The 20,890-nt window shown below is 36.8% G+C and overlaps 1 protein-coding gene across 3 annotated transcripts in view; it reads right to left on the reverse strand.

The window, feature by feature from the left end:
- The window catches only part of LOC150092619 (epidermal retinol dehydrogenase 2-like), a 152,492-nt gene that overhangs the window by 90,611 nt on the left and 40,991 nt on the right, over window positions 1-20,890 (reverse strand). For all 3 annotated transcript variants that reach the window (XM_090414575.1, XM_090414576.1, XM_090414574.1), the window contains exon 3: window positions 9,609-9,725. In XM_090414575.1, the coding sequence (XP_090270701.1) occupies window positions 9,609-9,725 (117 nt within the window). The remainder of the gene's footprint in view (window positions 1-9,608; window positions 9,726-20,890) is intronic.

A 20,890-nucleotide genomic window follows, 5' to 3' on the forward strand; every position in this document is an offset into this window, starting at 1 on the left:
GAGATAAAGAAATTTAGAAATTTTCTGGATTTCTTGGGGATGAGGAAATGGTGAAGAGGATCTAGAAGAGAGTAACTAAAATGGTCAGGATCTAGATGAGAATAACCAAGATGGTGAGTAATCTGTGGAATGCTCTCTCTATCGTGGCAATGAGAGTTTGGATTGCAGATGTTGGTTGATAGGTAGAAAAAGAGAGGATATGATGGAAGCATTTAAGTTAGTAAGAGAGAGTTTTATGGGATTAATGCAGAAGAAAATTTTAAACACTTGGCTAGTGGGGACAGAATAAGGGGGTCATCCTTGGAAATTGAGTAAGAGTTTGAAATGGATTTGCCCAAGTCTGATGTAAGTGCTTTGTCAGTTATATGTCAGAAAAGAAATTTAATTTATTAGAAATTAAATACTTCTAATAAAATAAATAAAAAAATAATCACATTAAGTTAAGTCAACTCAACATGATTAGTCTTTGGACTCCACAGAGGTTCCCAAGCAATAATAAAAACATTTAATATCACTGTGTGAGAATTAGGTGGGAGATGAATTTCATTGCCTGGTGTGAGACCACTGATCCACTTATTGGAGGCTTGAGAGCAGGGTTTCTAGACTATGTACAAATAAATAAATAAAAAAAACACAATCCTTAGTCCACCCACAACACAACCATACTATAGGTTTACTAATAACCTTGCATGGGTGGCAACCACATAAAATATATATAATATTGGTAAAAGTGATGCAGTGCAAAATGCAGAGGTGGGTGATAATACCAGAAGCAAATGACCAGGTGTGACACAATGATTATCTCATATAATGCTTTTTCATTCCTTACCATATGTGTTAATACTTTTCTAGCTTACATCTGAAGTGGTGAGCTATGGAAATTTTAACAAAGGGCTCGCATCGTCGGGCAAAAAAAAGCCGTATTTCACACAAAAACTTTTATTAATACAGCTTGTGTACAAATGCCAATCAAAAAGTATGAGGGGACAATCAACCTGTAAAGGTTATAATTTTTAAACAAATATTTCATGATCTAAACATGAAATATTTGCATGCAATCATCTGTGTTAATTCATCTTACATAAGAAAAACATTATTTAACTATCAAAATATAATAAGAATAACATCTTTTATAATTGCACATATGAAATAGTCTGCATTTTTTATAAACAAAATAAATTTGTTTTGTTTGTGATAGAAGTTTTTATGACAAACAATCTATAAATAATAAATAAATATTATCTAAACACAAACAATATTGAAATACCTTATGTTTCTTTTTTGTTTTTATACTTTAAGTGATAAGCAACAGTACCAATCAAGGGACATTATTTTATAGTCCTATTTATTTATATGCAATTACCAAAAATGAATTCTTATTTGTAAAATGGTGGTAACAGTAACTATAATATTTTATTTAATAAAATCACTTTGTTAGGTTACCATATGAGTTTGTCGCTTATTATATTTAAAAAAATTATGTTTTTGTTTTTTTTAAAAAAATAAAAAAGTAAACAAGAAGAACAAGGGGCTCGCAAATTTGAGAAAAATTTAACAAAGGGCTTGTTCGCTCGGGCTACGAGCCCCTTATAGCTCACCACTGCCTCTGACCCTCATCAGATGCATCTTCTAGCCAATTCCTCATGCATCTGATCACTGTTCATTATCGGGTATTTATTCATCTGGCTCTTGGTATCCAGTTGTACACTTCTTGTTTCAGATGTGTTTCAACCAATCCCCATATCACTCATTTCCTCTCATCTGATCATCCCACGTTATGAATGATTGTCTTAATATTAATAACATCCTTTTTTTTTTTTTTAGGCACATTTTCCTTTGTCAGGCCACCTTTAAAATCAGTATTTTGTGATCACTTGACCCAACTGGTGGCATTATTAATACGCATTCACAATTACACCCTCTGAGACTATCACCAAATTTAACACTCTAAAACCTTGTGTTGCTTCTATCACATGCTGTCTAAGGTAGTTATATCAGTTTCCTTTTTCCAATCTATGTTCTTATAATTAAAATTCCTCATTAGGATCACCTTTCTTTTTACTTGCCCAACTAATTTTAATAAATATTTCAGTTTCCTCTATATTTTCTGAACCATAAAATATCCTAGTAGCTTATTTATGTCTTTCTACTTCTAGTTTCACTGTATGTCTCAAAGTCATATATTGCCTTTTATCTCCATCATAAAACTAGTTCTTTGGTAGTATAGTGGTTAGTATCCCTGCCTGTCACACAGGAGACCGGGGCTCAATTCTCCGCAGGGGAGAATCATTGGCCAGCCTGGCTGACCAAGTGGTTAGCATGTCCACTCTCCAGCCAAAAGGCTGCAGGGTCGAATCCTGCCATGGGCATGGATGTTTGTGTTGTCTGTGGAAATACTAGTGTTAGTGGTAGATGGCACTGGTGTAGTTGTGGTCAGTTGGTGGATTGAGTGATTGAGACAGAGCTGTAGAGCAGGTGCCCTCCCTCGATGAGCCTTTAGACTCCCTGGAGGTATCAAATAATAATTCCTCTGGTATCATTACTCCTCCCCTCTTATTCTTGTCATTCTCCCAGAAGAGAAGATTCAATATCCCTCAAAAATGTTAATGTCCACTTGTGTGTGTCTTCTTGTCATCCTCAGTTAACCAAGATTTGCATATACTAACATTGGAAAGCCATTTAATAATCATTTTGTCAGGATATTTCATGCTAGTGAAAATATTATTCTTGGGAAGAGGTTGAAAGGAAAAAACTAACTTTAATAGCAACATAATTATTAATAATGCAGTTAACATCTAATTAAGCAAGAGGATGGGGGGAAGTTAATGAAATTTCAGTGTCTTATGGAATGTATTAAGAAATTAATGATGACCTGCACTTGGCTATTTAAGAAACATCCAATAGAAAAGATACTAGAGGAGTGAAAAAGGAGAGGTAGCACTGCTATAAACAATTTGTTAAAAATGGATGCAGCAAATTACACATCTGTTTGCATTTGTGCAGCAGAAATTCAGATAGTGAACCTATTATTACGTGACATCTCCAAGGAGTGCAATGACTCATTGCGAGAGGGCACTCTGCTCCACACAATCAACCATCTAAACTACTTAATCCTCTAGGATTAAGTAGTTTAGATGGTTGATTGTGTTGAGTTTCTGGATGGATAGAGGTATTGTACACGCAATACCACTATCCATCATCTGCACACAAAGCCATCTACTACCACTCATAGTATTTTTAGTCTGTAAATTGCATGTGTAATCTGGCTGATTTGCCTGTATAAAGAATGAAAAACCTGAGTTTCTGGAAGAAAAAAAAACCCTACATCCATATGAGATTCACTGATTCAACTGAAAACATTCACACAAAGATTCCTCTGGTCAAGATGAGAACTGACTTTTCTAATCAAAGGGCACAATGTCCTGTCATTCTTCCAAATGCACTATGGAGACAATATTAAAGGCAAGATTAGTTAGGGAGAGGATACAGGACTGGTTAAATGATGACAAAATTATCTATGGATCTCAGCACAAGTTTATTAAATGAAAAAATTATATATTTGAGAAGGGATGCATGCGTATGGTAATATTTATTTTTAAAGGCATTTGATTGAGTTCTGCAAAGCAAATTGGTACTGGATAATGGGAGACAAAACAAAAACTGAACAACCTGATAGTAAAGTACAGTAGTTATCAGTACAGCAGTTGCCAGTTATCAGGGTTGTATACTGAAGAAAAGTAAATGTCAAAAAGGAAGAGATTAATTAGGGTTCACCATGACTCCCTTTAGTTGCTGCTGTTCAATCTGCATATTAATGTACACTTTCCTACCAAATGTTCTTGAAATGCAGGAAAATAGTTGAAACTATGCAATATGCAGATTTCTGTCCAATAAAGACATCAGCAATTTGCTCAGAAATCACAGTGTGACAAAGAGAATAGTTTAACAGGAAGGGTAGTAAGCGTGTTGCCTAGGTATGACTGTAGTGAGATGAGGCGGAGAGCAAGGATTATGAATGGTATATTGGCTGAAATGTGTAAGGAGAGGGGAGTACAATTTGTTAATGTGTGGAATGAGTTTGAAGGACGAAGTGAGCTGTATGGGAGCGATGAACTGCATTTGAGTGGTTACGGTGTGAGTCACTTGGAGAGACTGTTGCTGGAAGGTAGAGAAGTGAGTATAGAGAATGAATCAGATCAAGTGGGAAGTGTGGAAGAGAAGAAGGGTATGACAAAAGAGATTGAAGAGGTGGTTATGAATAAGGAAGTAAGTGGCATGAATATGGAAAATGAGAGAATGGGTGTGCAAGATGAACAGGGAAACGGGGAAACTCAGGGTGGACAGGGGTATACAGCGTGAGAAAGGTGGATGCTCCAAGAGGATGTGAGAACATGTGTAGACAGGAAAGGAATGGAATGACCTGGGATCAAGAAGAAACAGTTGGAACTGAAGAGGGTTCTAAAATGAAGAAGCAGAAAGGGAAATGACCCCAGTCGAGCATGGAGAGATCACATCGAATGAGTGTTATCAGTGGAACTAGCTGTAGATCCAGAAATGAGCTGTTGTGTTTATATACAAATGCTAGAGGTGTAAGAAACAAGGCAGATGAAACGGTTGCATTAATTGAGTCTGTTGACTCAAAAATTGTTGGAATAAGTGAGACATGGCTAGATGAGGACGACATCCTGACAGAAATAGAGATGGAAGGATATGATGTATTTTGTGAGAATAGAAGAAAAAAGGGAGGGGAGAATGCTATTGATGATAGAGAAAGAGTTATGTCCATACAAAGTAGAGATGCAAGAGGGAAATAGTGCCAGTGGTTTTGAGGCAGTATGGTGTGAGATAGAGGTGAATGGAATGGAATATTTGGTTGGATGTTGTTATAGACCAGGAAATGTGGATGGTAGTAACTATGAAAGGTATAATCAAATTAGCCAAGCAAATAAGAAAAGAGTGATCATTATGGGTGAATTTAATTATGGCAATATAGACTTGAGTGATGAGATAGCAACTGGAAGTAAAGAAAATGAGTTTCTTGAGTTTTTGAGGGATAACTACCTCAGACAGTATGTAACAGAGGGCACAAGAGGATTGAGGGTCTTGGATTTGGTCATCTCATCAGAGGATGTAATTATAAATGAAGTGTCAAATCACCCACCGATTGATGAGAGTGACTATGAGGTGATTACCTGGGTGGTTGCCAGCAGTGTGAGGACCTCTGTAAGAAAATGGTATATGTGGAACTACAAGGGGGGGAGTGATTATGAAGAGCTCAGGAGACAGCTTGCAGGTGTAGCATGGAATGAGGAGTTAGCTGGAAAAGAGATCAATGCAGCTTGGAGGATTTTCAAAAACTATCTAGTAGATGTAATGTCTAAATGCATTCCAAGGGTGAGAAGGTTAAATAAGGTAGGTGTGAAATGGATGAATAAAGAGATTAAGCATGTGATACAGAGAAAAAAGGGCATTATGGAGGTAGCATAAAAGAAGTGGAAATAACTAATTCCATGAGGACTACAAAGACCAGGCAAGGCAGGTGACATGGTTGGTGAGGGTAGCTAAAGAAAGGTATGAACAGCTGTTAGCTAATGAAGCCAAAAAGAATTCTAAGAAGTTCTTTCGATATGTAGCCAGCAAAAGAAAGAATGATTATGGAAAGATGACATTGATTGGAGAAAATGGTATAAAGACAGTTGTTGCAAAAGGTGTGGTGGAGATACTTAATGAGCAGTTCATAAAGGTCTTTCAATCTTGTGAATGTGATTTCATGGAGAGATTGAGAGCAGTTGATGATGGGGAGGAGAGACTGACTGTAAGTGAGCAAGAGGTATATGGGGAGTTGAGCAAACTAGATGTAAATAAGGCTGTGGGACTTGATAATATATCACCACGTATTCTGAAGGAATGTGCCAGGGAGTTGACGCCAGCCTTGACATATTTTTTTAATACGAGTCTTGCACTGGGTCAAGTTCCTAAGGAGTGGAAGGAGCACAAGATTGTGTCACTTCATAAAGGAGATGATAGAACTCAAGCATCAAACTATAGGCCTATCTGTGTGTCAGGTTGTAGTTAAGTTGTTGGAGAAGCTTGTAAGAACTAGGATTCAGAATTGGGTTGACAACAATGGTATTATCTTTCATGGACAGCATGGATTTACTAAAGGGAGGTCATGTTTTAGTAATCTACTTACTTATTACAATAAGGTGACAGCTTCCATGGACAGAGGAGAAGGATATACAGTTATATACTTAGATTTTGCAAAGGCTTTTGATAGATTACCACATGATAAGTTGATAGTCAAACTAGAGAGGATGGGGTTGGATATTAGATTGGTGCATTGGATTGGAGACTGGCTATCCGATAGGTATCAACAAGTTGTGCATGTGGGAGCAATATCCAAGAAAAGGAAAGTTACTAGTGGTGTGCCTCGGGGTCTGTTTTAGGGGCATTGCTGTTTAACTTGTATATTAACAATATTGGTGAAGATTTGGATGGAGATATTCAGTTGTTTGCAGATGATGCAAAGTTGGGACGAACCATGAAGAGTAGAGAAGATGTTGTGGCTTTACAAGAAGACTTGAATAAATTGGGTGATTGGGCACAGGAATGGGGAAGAAAGTTCAATGTTGCAAAATGTCAGGTTTTAAAATTTGGAAAACAAAGATGGGATGCAGAATTTATGCTTGGTGAGAATATATTGTTGGAGGTAGAGGAAATAAGAGATCTGGGGGTGATAGTGGATAAGGATCTAAAATTTAGGGGACACATTGCCAAAATTGTGAAGACAACACAAAGACTTCTGGGAATGATGCGGAGGACACTGCCATGTAGAAGTAGGGAGATTCTTGTTTCATTGTATAAGGCTTTGATTAGGCCACACATGGACTATTGTGCCCAGATTTGGTCACTGGGTTTTCAGAAGGATGAAGAGATGTTGGAAAGGGTCCAAAGGCGACTGACTAAGGTAGTTTCTGAACTCTGGAATGTTGAGTATGAGGAAAGATTGAGAAGATGTAATTTGCAGAGTCTGGTTGAGAGAAGGAAGAGGGGAGATATGATAGAGACCTACAAGTTGGTAAGGGGTTGTTATAAGATCAATGGTGGAGAAGTTCTACAGAGAATAGTGGGCAATCAGTGGAGAACCAGAGGTCATCCCTGGAAACTGTATAAAGAGGGTGTGAGTAGGGGAGTGAGAGGCAGGTTTTTTTCGTGCAGAGTTGTGAATGATTGGAATGCCTTGCCTGAGAGTGTGGTGTCTGCAAGGAGTTTGAGTGTGTTTAAGACATGGTATGATGAGATGTTTGTGTGATAAAAGGACCTCCCAGATGAGTCTTTGACTCCATGAGGTCTTAGGAAATAATAATAATAATAATAATAATTTTGGAATTTAGAAATGAAAGGCTGAATACTATATTGGTAACACAGTATTGCAGAAAGTAGAAGATGCAATGGAATTATTATGTGACAGCTGACAATGGACATGTCGTAATTATGATGGTGAAAAATATGCAGAGAACTGCTATAATGATGAGAAGGAATTGATAGAGTTTCATTGTATAAGAATGTGATTAGCTGAAATAGGCTATTTCATGCAGATATGGTCATCTGGATTTTTTTTCTTTTTTTTTTTTTTTGAGGAGATGGACAAACTCTAGACAGTTAACATGACAGCTATGATATGTCAAATATGAGAATAAACTGGAAAAATATAATCTGCATATCTTGAGAAATACAAGGAAAGGAGATAATATAATCAAGTCAAACAAGTTGTTGAAAAGTGTTTACCAGATGGATACTAAAAAGACCTTTAAAAGGATGAAAACAGGAGAATACGAGGCAAGAAGGTGACATTTCAGAAAGTTGTAAGGATGTGGTGAGCAATGAATTTAGATTTTTTGTCTGGGCAGTGTGCAAATAGATTGTAATGCTAGAGAGGAGTGCTTTGGATATAGATATGAATTTAAGGTAAGGGGATGATAGATACACTTTCTCTCCAAAAAAGAAACCAAACTTTTTAAAAATAGAAGAAACTAGTAGTGCCATCTGTTGTATCTTTTTGTTATCATAAGTGGCAACCTTCATTAGTGTTGTGTCAACTGTTTATGACATTTGTTTCATTAGAAGACGAGTTATAGTGCCAAGAGTGACAGTGTGTTTTGACGAAGGTTGGAAAATGAGTTTCAAACAGATAGCTGCGATTGACTTTTGTGTTAAAGTTGGTAAAAGTTTTACCGAAATGCATCGAATGCTTCAAAAAGCATATGGTGATGAATGCTTATCCCATACTCAAGTTTACGAGTAGTTTAAGCGATTTCAAAGTGGCCGTGAGATGCTTGAGGATAACGAAAAGCTGGGCCGTCCAAAACTGGACTGAGCGAAGTTAACATCCAAAAAAGTGCGTGATTTCATCAAAGAAAACCCGAAATCGTCTGTGAGATTGATTGAAGATGAATTGGGGATTCCAATATCAACTTTGCACAACACTTCGACCGAGAGTTTGGGCCTTCGTAATTTGAATTCGCGATTTGTTCTCCACAAGTTTACCGATGACCAAAAAATGTATCGAATTGAACACTGCAAGGACCTCATTAAAAACCGCTCTTAAGAACTCAAACTTCCTTGAAACGATCGTTACTGGTGACGAAACAAAGTGCAAGAGTGCTGAGTGGAGACCACCAGAGGAGGGGCATTTAAATAAAAAAGGCGCTTCGAGAAGTCAAAAGTAAAGACAATGCTGATTTGTTTCTATGATTCCAAGGGCATTATCCACAAAGAATTCATTCCACCTGGCCAAACAATCAATGGTGAGTTTTATCTCGAAGTTTTGAAGCGATTGATAGCGAGAATTCATCGCGTATGGTATGAATATCGTGATGCAGGCTGCTGGTTACTTTTGCACGATAATGCACCATCTCATCATTCGAATATTGTGAGACAGTTTTTGAGCAAAAACCAAGTCTGTATGTTGGATCACTTGCCGTATTCACCTGATTTAGCACCCTGTGACTTTTTTCTCTTCCCCGACTTCATTTGCCGATGAAAGGAAAGCGATACAACACCAATGAAAATGTTCAAGCGGCAGTAACCACGACCCTCAACAGTATCCCAGAAACCAATATGAAAAACTCATTTAACGAATTAATTGACTGTGCCAAATGCTGCATTAAAGCTGAGGGAGAGGATATTGATTGAAATAAATGATTTGAATAATTATAATTGGCCTGTGTTTTATTTTCTATCAAAAGTTCGGTTTCTTTTTGGACAGAGGGTGTATTATGACAATTGGGTGGATCCTGAATGAGTCTTCTGACTGTGAAGAACTGGTGACAATAAAACTAAACATGCAAACAATGAAACTTGTACTTCAATAAATGAAATAAATATCAGCATCTGATAAATTGGGCTTCCAAAACTAAGAAAACTTTTGAAGACTTCATAATAATGGTATTATTATTATTATTCAGTAACTTATCGGAGAGAGAGAGAGAGATATGAAATGACTCATCATATCAGTTGCAAATATTAGAGAACTTTCATATCTTTGTTCTTCCAAAATGGTTCTTAAATTATAATTTTAATATATGTTTTATATAAATGCTACTTACGATTTTAGTGCATATAACAAGTTGAATATTTTGGGTATAAGAATCATGTACTGGTTAGTTAAGATAGCACCCAATATTTGGTCAACAACATAATCAGCATCTAGCATCTTAAAGACCCTGAAATATGAAAAAAAAAAAACATTATAAAAATAATATATATATATATATATATATATATATATATATATATATATATATATATATGCATTGTAAAAGAGTAGCGTATCCAACTGTTTTGAAATATGTATTTGAAAAATTACTTTTTTAGGATAATCTCACTTACAAAAGGCTGGAAATTGATTTAAACCATGATTGGGATAAAGATTAGATGATCTGAGAGCCTCAAATTAAATAGCAGTTCATCACTGATTACTTGTATTCTCCTCCTCTTATTATTATTATTATTATTATTATTATTAAAACAAGACCTCATAGAGTCAAAGACTCATCTAGGAGGTCCTTTTATCTTACACACACATCTCATCATACCGTGTCTTAAACACATTCAAACTACTTGCAGACACCACGCTCTCAGGCAGGGCATTCCAATCACTCACAACTCTGCACGAAAAAAACCTGCCTCTCACTCCCTTACTCACACCCTCCTTATACAGTTTCCAGGGATGACCTCTGGTTCTCCCCTGATCTCCCACTATTCTCTGTAGAACTTCTCCACCATTGATCCTATAACAACCCCTTACCAACTTGTAGGTCTCTATCATATCTCCCCTCTTCCTTCTCTCCACGAGACTCTGCAAATTACATCTTTTCAATCTTTCCTCATACTCAACATTCCAGAGGTCAGAAACTACCTTAGTCATTCGCCTTTGGACCCTTTCCAACATCTCTTCATCCTTCTGAAAACCCGGTGACCAAATCTGGGCACAATAGTCCAAGTGTGGCCTAATCAAAGCCTTATACATTGGAACAAGTATCTCCCTACTTCTACATGTCAGTGTCCTCCGCCTCATTCCCAGAAGTCTTTGTGTTGTCTTCACAATTTTGGCGATGTGTCCCCTAAATTTTAGATCCTTATCCACTATCACCCCCAGATCTCTTATTTCCTCTACTTCCAACAATATATTCTCACCAAGCATAAATTCTGCATCCCATCTTTGTTTTCCAAATTTTAAAACCTTACATTTTGCAACATTGAACTCACATCCCCATTTGCTTGCCCAATCACTCAATTTATTCAAGTCTTCTTGCAAGGCCACAACATCTTCACTACTCTTTATGGTTCGTCCCAACTTTGCATCATCTGCAAACAACTGAATATCTCCATCCAAATCTTCACCAATATCATTAATATATAAGTTAAATAGTAATGGCCCTAAAACAGACCCCTGAGGCACTCCACTAGTGACTTTCCTTTTCCTGGATATTGCACCCCCATACACAACTTGTTGATACCTATCAGATAGCCAGTCTCCAATCCAATGCACTAATCTAATATCCAACCCCATCTGCTCTAGTTTGACTGTCAACTTATCATGAGGTACTCTATCAAAAGCTTTTGCGAAATCCAAGTATATTACTGTGTATCCTTCTCCTCTGTCCAAGGAAGCAGTCACTTTATTGTAATAAGTGAGTAGATTACTAAAACATGACCTCCCTTTAGCAAATCCATGCTGTCCATCAAAAATTATACCATTGTTGTCAACCCAACTCTGGATCCTAGTTCTCACAAGCTTCTCCAACAACTTAACCACAACACCTGACACACAGATAGGCCTATAGTTTGATGCTTGAGTTCGATCACCTCCTTTATGAAGTGGCACAATTTTGCCCTCCTTCCACTCTTAGGAACTTGACCAAGTGCAAGACTCGTATTAAAAAAAATATGTCAAGGCAGGTGTCAACTCTCTAGCACACTCCTTCAGAATATGTGGTGATATATTATCAAGTCCCACAGCCTTATTTACATCTAGTTTACTCAACTCCCCAAACACCTCTTGCTCACTTACAGTCAGTCTCTCCTCCCCATCATCAACTGCTCTTAATCTCTCCATGAAGTCACATTCACAAGATTGAAAGATCTTTATGAATTGCTCATTAAGTATCTCCACAATACATTCTGCAACAGCTGTCTTTATACCATTTCCTCCAATCAATGTCATCCTTCCATAATCATTCTTTCTTTTGCTGGCTACATATCAAAAGAACTCCCTAGGATTCTTTTTGGCTTCATTAGCTAACTGCTGTTCATACCTCTCTTTAGCTACTCTCACCAACCAAGTCACCCTCCTTGCCTGGTCTTTGTAGACCTCATGAAATTGGTTACTTCCACTTCTCTTATGCTGTCTCCACAATGCCTTTTTTTTCTGTATTGCATGCTTAATCTCTTTATTCATCCATCTCACACCTACCTTATTTAACCTTCTCACCCATGGTATACATTTAGACATTGCATCTACTAAATAGTTTTTGAAAATCCCCCAAGCTGCATTGATCTCTTTTCCAGCTAACTCCTCATTCTATGCTACATCTGCAAGCTGTCTCCTGAGCTCTTCATAATCACCCCCCTTGTAGTTCCACATATACCCTTTTTTCACAGGGGTCCTTGCACTGCTGGCAACATGCACTGCTGCTTATCCATATCATCAACTTTGTATCTATCTCAATTTGTTCCAGTTTACATAATAGATTTTTGTACAGCATCCTGTGAAATGTCCTTACAATATTCAGCAGTATCATGATATAGCCATTTCCTTTATCCAGCTCAGCTCAGCTGTCACTTTATTACAAAAAAGTGAGTAAATTACTAAGACAAGAACTATCCTTCACAAAGCTGTGTTGTTTCCCTAGAGTATCATATTCCTATCTACTCATTCCTGAATTGACTTAAACTTTTCCATTAGCTTAACCATCATCATTCCTGAAATTCTTATCAGTCTATAATTTGCTACCTTTGTTTGGAATCTACTTTATATAATGGAACTATTTTGTTCTCATTATATTCTCTTAGGAACCTAGCTATAGCTGAGACTTAAACAGTTTAGTCACACGCACTACCAGCCAATATTCCATCCAGTCCCATGATAAATCCAGATTGATATTTCATAATATTCTAAATGTCTCCAGTTCATCTACTGCTATTTTCACATTGTCCCTGCATATCAGTCACTGTATTATCTCCACCAGAATGATACATCCTTGCAAAAAGATTAACCACTCACTCAGTACCTTTTGCTTTATTATTATTATTATTATTATTATTATTATTAGACACCTCCAGGGAGTCCAAAGACTCATTGAGGGAGAGTGTGCCAACAGCATCGAACAATTTGTTCCCTTCCAACTACTAACCCCGCTCAAACTTACTTAACTGAGCCATTTTTTGCCTCAGCTCCCTTCCTTTTACATTCATTTATCATTCTTCCTTTTAACTGCACATAGCAAAATAACTCTTTGGGATTTTCTTTTGCCTGCTTGGCTTATTTACTCTCCTAATCTGATTTTGCCTTTCTTACCATACTGCTCACCCTTCTTGCTTGTGCTGATCACCTATCTCCTTATGGTCACTACAACATTTGCTTTTTTTGCATCTCCTGCTGAATGATGATGCTAATCATCCATTAAAGTCACACATGATTTATCATCTTCACTCTGGGTATGCAGAATAGGCATCCATGTGTGGCTCCATGGTGGGTGAGGAGTTCTGGTGTTGAACCAAAAATCCATTAAGTACAAATCCTTCATTCTCGAGTTAAACAGCAGCAGACCAGTACTGCTGTTTAATTTGTATATAGAAATATAGAAAATCATTTAATGGGAACAACAATATAGAAAAGCATTTAATGGGAAATATTCAATTGTTTGTCAACGATGCAAAGTTAGGAAGAGTGATGGTCAATGAAAATGATGTAGAGATCTATAGTGCAACTTAAATAGACTGGTAATGTGGACAAAACGTAAAGGCTGGAAGTTTTATACAGCCAAGTGTAAGGTCATGTGCTTTGGGATGAAGAGATCACAAGCTGTGTACTATATTGAAGGGAATAAATTGAATGGCAGAAAACTGATTAAGATTTTGGGAGTGATTTTGGACACAGAGTTCAAGTTTACAGTGCATATTCCAAAGGTGGCATTATACTTGGACAAGGTCCTATGCATTTTGGAATGATGAGATTCCAAACTGTGTACTACATTGATGGATATGAACTACAGGAAATTCATATCAGGAATTTAGGTGTAATTGTGGACAGAGAATTGAAGTTTAGAGGATATCTTGCAAAGGTGGCTAAAATAGCACATCAGATTACTACATTTTGAAGAACGAACACACACACGCACACACGCACGCAGGCAGGCAGGCAGGGATAGGGAGACTATTATCCCCTTACTAATATAACGGAATTAACTCACATAAATTATTCTTTATTCATAGAATTTTTGCCTGAGTATCACAGGCATCATCGGTACAGGTACAAAGGCTAATTAAACAATAACTGTTATATTCACAAAGCGCCACCTAAGTAGCTAAGGTTAAATTTCCTAAATTTATTTTTAAAAAAATAATGATAAAATTTTTTTTTCCATTTTCTTTTTTTCTTTTAATATATATAAATATATGTGTGTGTATACAATTACAAGTTAGGAAAGATTTGCTGATTTATAGAGTGCTATCTCCCACAAGGGGGAAAGACGTAGACCATCGGATCCGTTTAGGGGTTAGGCGAGTGAAGTAACATTTCACATGTTTCTTTGTAAAGCCATTCCATTAGGAACCAACTTTTGTGAATGACTTTTGTCTTCTTCCACTGAACTCTATGTCTGGTATTGATGGCATGCTCTGCAAGTCCAAACTGTTCAGGTTCAAGGTACTGGATATACGACTTGTGTTCTTCTAACTGGATCAGAGCAGATCTTCCTGTTTGTCCGAAATATGATAACCCACAAGAGCAGGGAATTTGGTAGACACCTGGATAGCTGAGATGTGGGAACTTGTCCTTTGGAGACATGAGGAATGTGGGGATTTTTCTGATGGGCCGAAAGGCCACACAAATATTTAGTTGTTTTAACACTTTAGCCATGCATTTGCTAATGCCTTGTACATAGGGGATAGGTATATGCGTAGGTTCTTCTGTATTTGAAGAGGATGCTAGAGCATGACTACTTAAAGCTCTTTTTATGAAGGAATTCTTATAACCATTGGATATGAAGGGGGAATTAATATATTGTAATTCTTTTTGTAATAGTTCTTCTGAAGAACAAAAGGAGTGGGCTTTATGAACTAGTGTTTTTATGGTACCTGCCTTTTGACTGGGATGGGGATGTGATTCAGCATAGATGTACTGGCCTATATTTCTGAAATAAAATTTCCGATGCAGATTCGTAGATTATGATTAGTCTCGATCAATGTTGTTTCGCTATTTACGAATGTTCCGTTGGTGGACAGCATTGAATTACTACACCAAGAATTTCCTCCTCCTTTATTACAAATTCAAATTATTTGAATTTGTAATAAAGTCCGGTTATTTTTCCTTTAAAAACCAATTATACCAACAAATCAAAGGAACAGCAACAGGTAATACAAATTCGAACTTCGAATCTTTGACAATATTACACCCAGACCTAACCTGTGGTTCAGATATGTGGACGACATTTTTGCCATATGGAAGGGCACTTCGGAAGAATTACAACAGTTTCTCTCAAAAATAAATGCACTTCATCCAAGGATCCAGTTCACCCTAGAAGTAGAAGTAAATAAGCAGTTAGCCTTTCTAGACCTCTTAATTCTTCACCAACCAGATGGTAACTTACAATTCACAGTCTATAGGAAGGAGACTGTAAATTGTCATGTCCATTTTTTTTTTTTTTTAGCCTATCAACCAATATTGTAACAATTCATAGTCTATAGGAAGGAGACTGTGAATTATTAGTTACCATCTGGTTGGTGAAGAATTAAGAGGTCTAGAAAGGCTAACTGCTTATTTACTTCTACTTCTAGGGTGAACTGGATCCTTGGATGAAGTGCATTTATTTTTGAGAGAAACTGTTGTAATTCTTCCGAAGTGCCCTTCCATATGGCAAAAATGTCGTCCACATATCTGAACCACAGGTTAGGTCTGGGTGTAATATTGTCAAAGATTCGAAGTTCGAATTTGTATTACCTGTTGCTGTTCCTTTGATTTGTTGGTATAATTGGTTTTTAAAGGAAAAATAACCGGACTTTATTACAAATTCAAATAATTTGACTATGTCTGGAGGAAATTCTTGGTGTAGTAATTCAATGCTGTCCACCAACGGAACATTCGTAAATAGCGAAAAAACATCGATCGAGACTAATCATAATCTACGAATCGTCTAGATGCAGATCAGAAATTTTATTTCTGAAATCCACCAAAAATTTTATATTTTTTATAATGCTGTAATAAAGTCATATCTAGACTAGGTGTAGACACCTGGTTGTCTTGCTTCCATGAGGAAGTAATGGAGATAATCCAGAGGGGAGTGACCAAGATTGTGGAATGCTCCCTATGAGGACAGATTAAAGGTCTGTGAGCTACAATACTGGTTGATAGGCTAAAAAAAAAAAAAAATGGACATGACACAGAAGGGACAAGTTATTAAATGGGTTTTATAGGATTGATAGCAAATTTTTTTTTTTTCAATACATAGTGGAAAGGGAGAGAATGAGGAGGTCGCCACCCTAGAAATTGTGTAAGAGTATAGATAGTGTGTTAGGATTAGATTTTTTGCTCAGAGAGTGGTGAATGGGTTTCCAGAAGTGGTAGTATTTCTTCAATGAATGAGTTCAAGGAGAGGTATACATATTGGGTGAATACTGGGTAGTGTGGGCCTCTTGTGATGAGTCTTTCACTCCATGGAGATGCCCAAGAAAATAATATCAGACCAACTGTATAGACTGCATCTCATCCTTGCATTCCAACTTGGCTCAGTGCAAGTATGGTCCAAGCTACAGGATTTAGGGAGATAAAATTCTGTGTATTCTATTGGTGGGAGTGTACTAGAAAAGATGAAAACAAGGGATCTTGGGGGTGATAGTTGATAGGATACTTAAGATTAGAGATACAACACGAAGGGAGTAAAGGCAACTCAACAGTTAACTAGTTTCAAGAAGAACACTATTTTTCAGAGATAAGGTGGCTTCGTTGTATAGGGCTTTGATCAGACCAGATATTAGACCACATCAGAATTTTCCAACCTCTCTCAAAATCCAGTATATACTTTGTGCAGAAACTTTAGGAATGACATAAAAGTGTATAACATATTCTTCTGGTTCCCATCTGCCATACGGCCGCGGGAGGGTAGCTATATGCTACCATTCTAGGGAGAGATGATTATGAGCAAGGTGGTTTCCCGTTGCCTTCCTTGCCGTAAGTATTTATGACTGTAACCTGTGTGTTAACAAAAATAATATTGAGATTATGGAAGGTTGGCTACAATGTCAATTTGTGTGAATGCAATCTTCATATAATTAATATATAATTAAGTGCCTCTAGCACAACTGGAAGAATGGTAGTACGTTGTGCCCTTCGAATGGAAACGACTTAAGTTTGATTCTTGTCGTGGTGACAGGAATCTTTATATGGTTTTTTCAATTGAAGGTGAGTTAGCCGATCTCATACAGAGATAGCAAAGTGTTTTTCTTTCAGAAACTGGATTTTTCATCCTCCCACATACAGACAAATCAGCCCTGAGAACACACAATTTACAGAGAAAAATTACTACTAGTGATGGTGGGCAGTAGATGGCACTGGTGTAGATGATGATGATGGCAGTTGTGGTTCACTGTAGTTTGGTGGATTCAGTGGCAGAATCATGTTAAACAAATATGTTAACCATATTTGTTTAACATGAGTCTTACATTAAGTCATGTTCCAAAGGAGTAGAAGGAAGGCAAGTTTGTACCACTTCACAAGGGAGGCGACAGAACTCAAGCATCAAACTATACGCCAATCTGTATGTCAGATGTTGGAGAGGCTGGTGAGAATCAGGATCCAGAATTGAGTTGTAGAGTAGGTGCCCTCCCTCGACGAGGCTCTGGACTCCTTAAAGGTGTCACGTAATAATAATAATAATAATAATAAATCTTCAGATATATAATATCTTAACCTATCTACCAAACTCTGAAGAGTTTGGTAGATAAGATAATATATTATCTTATCTACTATCTTGGGTGATATTCAAGAACTATCTGGTAGAAGCAATGTGTAAATATATTCCAAGAGTTGGAAGGTTAAATAAGGTATGTGCGAAATAGATGAATGAAGAGATATTAAACATGCAATACAGAGAAGGAATTATGCAGGCAACATACGATGAGTGGTAATAATCAATTCCATGAGTACAAAGAAAAGGTAAGGAGGGTGACTCAGTTGATAAGGGTAGCAAAAGTTCAGTATGAGCAGTTAGCTAATGAAGCTAAAAAGAAATCCTAGGAAGTTTTTACGATATATAGCCAGAAAAAAAAAATGATTATGGTAGAAAATTGTATAAGGACAACTGCTCTGGAGGATATAGTTGAGATACTTAATGAGCAGTTTATAAAGGTCTTTCATCTTCATGAATGTGACATCATGGAGTTTGAGAGCAATAGAGGATAAGGAGGAGAGAATGACAGTGAGTGAGCAAGAGGTGAATTGAGTCAACTTGCTCACACCTTCCTTGTACAGCTTCCAGCAATGACCTCTTGTTCTTACCCCCCCCCCATCTCCCACCATTTTATGAAAAATCTCTTCTATGTTAATCCTATAACAACCTCTTACTGACTTATATGTCTCTATTACATCATCCTTCTTCCTCCTATCCACTAGATTCTGTAAACTGCATCTTCTCAACCTTTCTTCATATTTAACATATGAGTGACCATAAACTACGATATACCACAAAAAAAAAAAAAAAAAACCCTTAACTTCAGCACCCGTTTACTCCATAACATATATCATTATAGTTATTCAGTACTATTTTTTGTCCACCATATTGTACCTTAGTCAATCGCCTCTGGAACCCTTTCCAACATTTCATCTTTTCGAAAACCAGATGACCAAATCTGTGCTATGTACAATCAAGGCCTTATACAATGGAATCTGAATCTCTTTACTTCTATAAGTCAGTGTCCTCTGCATTATTGCCAGAATTTGTTGTTGTCCTCACAATTTTGGCAATAATGTATCCTCTAAATTATAGTAATCTGCCATCACCCCAAGATCTCTTATTTCCTCCACCTCCAACAATATATCCCCACCAAGCATAAATTCTACATCCCATCTTTGCTTCCCAAATTTTATATATATATATATAATGATGTTTCCCTCATTTGGGAACACAGTTTAAACAACCTCAATATTTTTCTAGATCATCTTAACAACTTTCATCAGAAAATTAAATTCACCTATGACTAGAATCCAACAACTGTCTTGCTTTTTTGGACTTAAAACTTACAAGATGCTCTGAAAATATCAAAATCTCAATTTTTAGAAAGCCCATACACACACAGACAGATACCTCCATGCTTCCTCCCACCACTACCCTCTGCAGAAATTTGGTATTATTTCAACCCTGGCCCATCAAGCCAGATCTTTATTAACAGACGAAACGGAGATTAAAAATGACCTTAATTTACTAAAAAGGACCCTTCTCAACAATGGCTTCATTCTTAAGAACATTAAAAAATTTATCTCTCACCGTCGTTTACCTACTATTGAAGATTCTTCTTCTGCCACACATCAGCTCCCTCTCTCCCAAACTGGCAAAAATTCTTAAGTTCAACATTAAAACATATTTCACTACGCTTCCTAAACTTTGCTCCATACTAGTAGACCTAAAGTAAAACACCTTCCTCTTCAGTATCCAGGAGTTTACAAGATCATTTGTGAATGTGGCAAACCATACTACGGTCAGATTGCTAAATCTGTCCTTTTACGTACTGAAGAACACAAAAGAGACATATCCTACAATAGGACACGAGAACGCGCTCTCTCAAGCCACGTTCTATTCTCTATAACCACCGATGAAGGCCGCCAACACCTCATAGACTGGTCTCAAACATCCAATATACATACATACTTGTTATGATGAACTCGAGAGAAGGATACTTGAATCTAAAGAAATATCCCTCGATTCAACCCATATGAATAACAGCCTCAGCTACAATTTATGTGATGCGCACATTTTTACTGTTCAGTATTGGCGCTCTCGCGATAGCTCACGCACGTAGTTAACTTCAGCACGTTTTCCTTTTTTTAAAGTGTACTACAGTTTTTTATATTAGATCTGTTGTTGTTATTTTATAATGTTTCTGTTATTTATTATATAATTCTTTGTGTTTGATACCTGAAGAAGTTGATTTTTTCAACGAAACTAGTAGTGTCTCATGATTAAACCTTATTCTTATCTCGGTGTTATAGTCATTTAAACTATATTAATATTCATATACTATGTGTGTGTGTATATATATAATATATATATATATATAAGAAATTGCCAGCAAAGGTTGGTTGATTGGTAGAGCCTCTGCTACTAATGGCTCACGCAAAAAGTTAAGCAAGTTTGAGCGTGGTTAGTAGTTGGAAGGGGTCAATAATTTGATGCTGTTGGCATACTCTCCCTCGACAAGTCTTTGGACACCCTGGAGGTGTCACATAATAATAATAATATATATATATATGTAATCATAGACTTCTTTTTCGGTTGTTGTGATGACACATTTTAAAAAATGGATTTAATGATTTAAACTGAGATAACTTATAAAGTTTAATGAGAATATACAACTAGTTTCAGCTTATAACAGCCTTCATCAGGTATTCATTAAAGGAAGAGAATAGTAATAAACATTGAAGTCTCTAAAAACCTGGGAATTACAGGTAAAAATTGCAATACATAATTGAAACAAAAAACATTATATTTTTTAAGTTGTTCTAACTTGCGCACTATTGTTCATTGCGTGTGTGCATGCAGGCTCTTATGAACACCAATATTGAATAACTGCAGTATGGCTATCTGGGATGTTAAAACTTAAATTGCTGTTTAAGTGTTCAGGATTCAGGATTGTAGAATCCAGGGAAATCAGGATGATTTCCCTGGATTCTACAATTTTTCTTTCGAACTCATCACCACAGCGAAAAATATTTTCTGATTTATCCCAGCAAATGGAGTGACTTTGGAGATTGTATGTAGGTGAATCAATTCCTTCCACGATTGGGCGAAGAGGGGTGTTTTTCTTATGTATCTTAGGAACTCCATTGATGCGTGGTATAAGATGATGTAGAGAGCGTAAAGAAAGGAGAACATTATGAGGAAGTTCACTCATAGTC

Source organism: Typopeltis vanoorti, chromosome 25 (genome assembly GCF_054136105.1).
Source record: "Typopeltis vanoorti isolate ZY-2024b chromosome 25, IOZ_Tvanoo_1.0, whole genome shotgun sequence".
Classification (NCBI taxonomy): domain Eukaryota; kingdom Metazoa; phylum Arthropoda; class Arachnida; order Uropygi; family Thelyphonidae; genus Typopeltis; species Typopeltis vanoorti.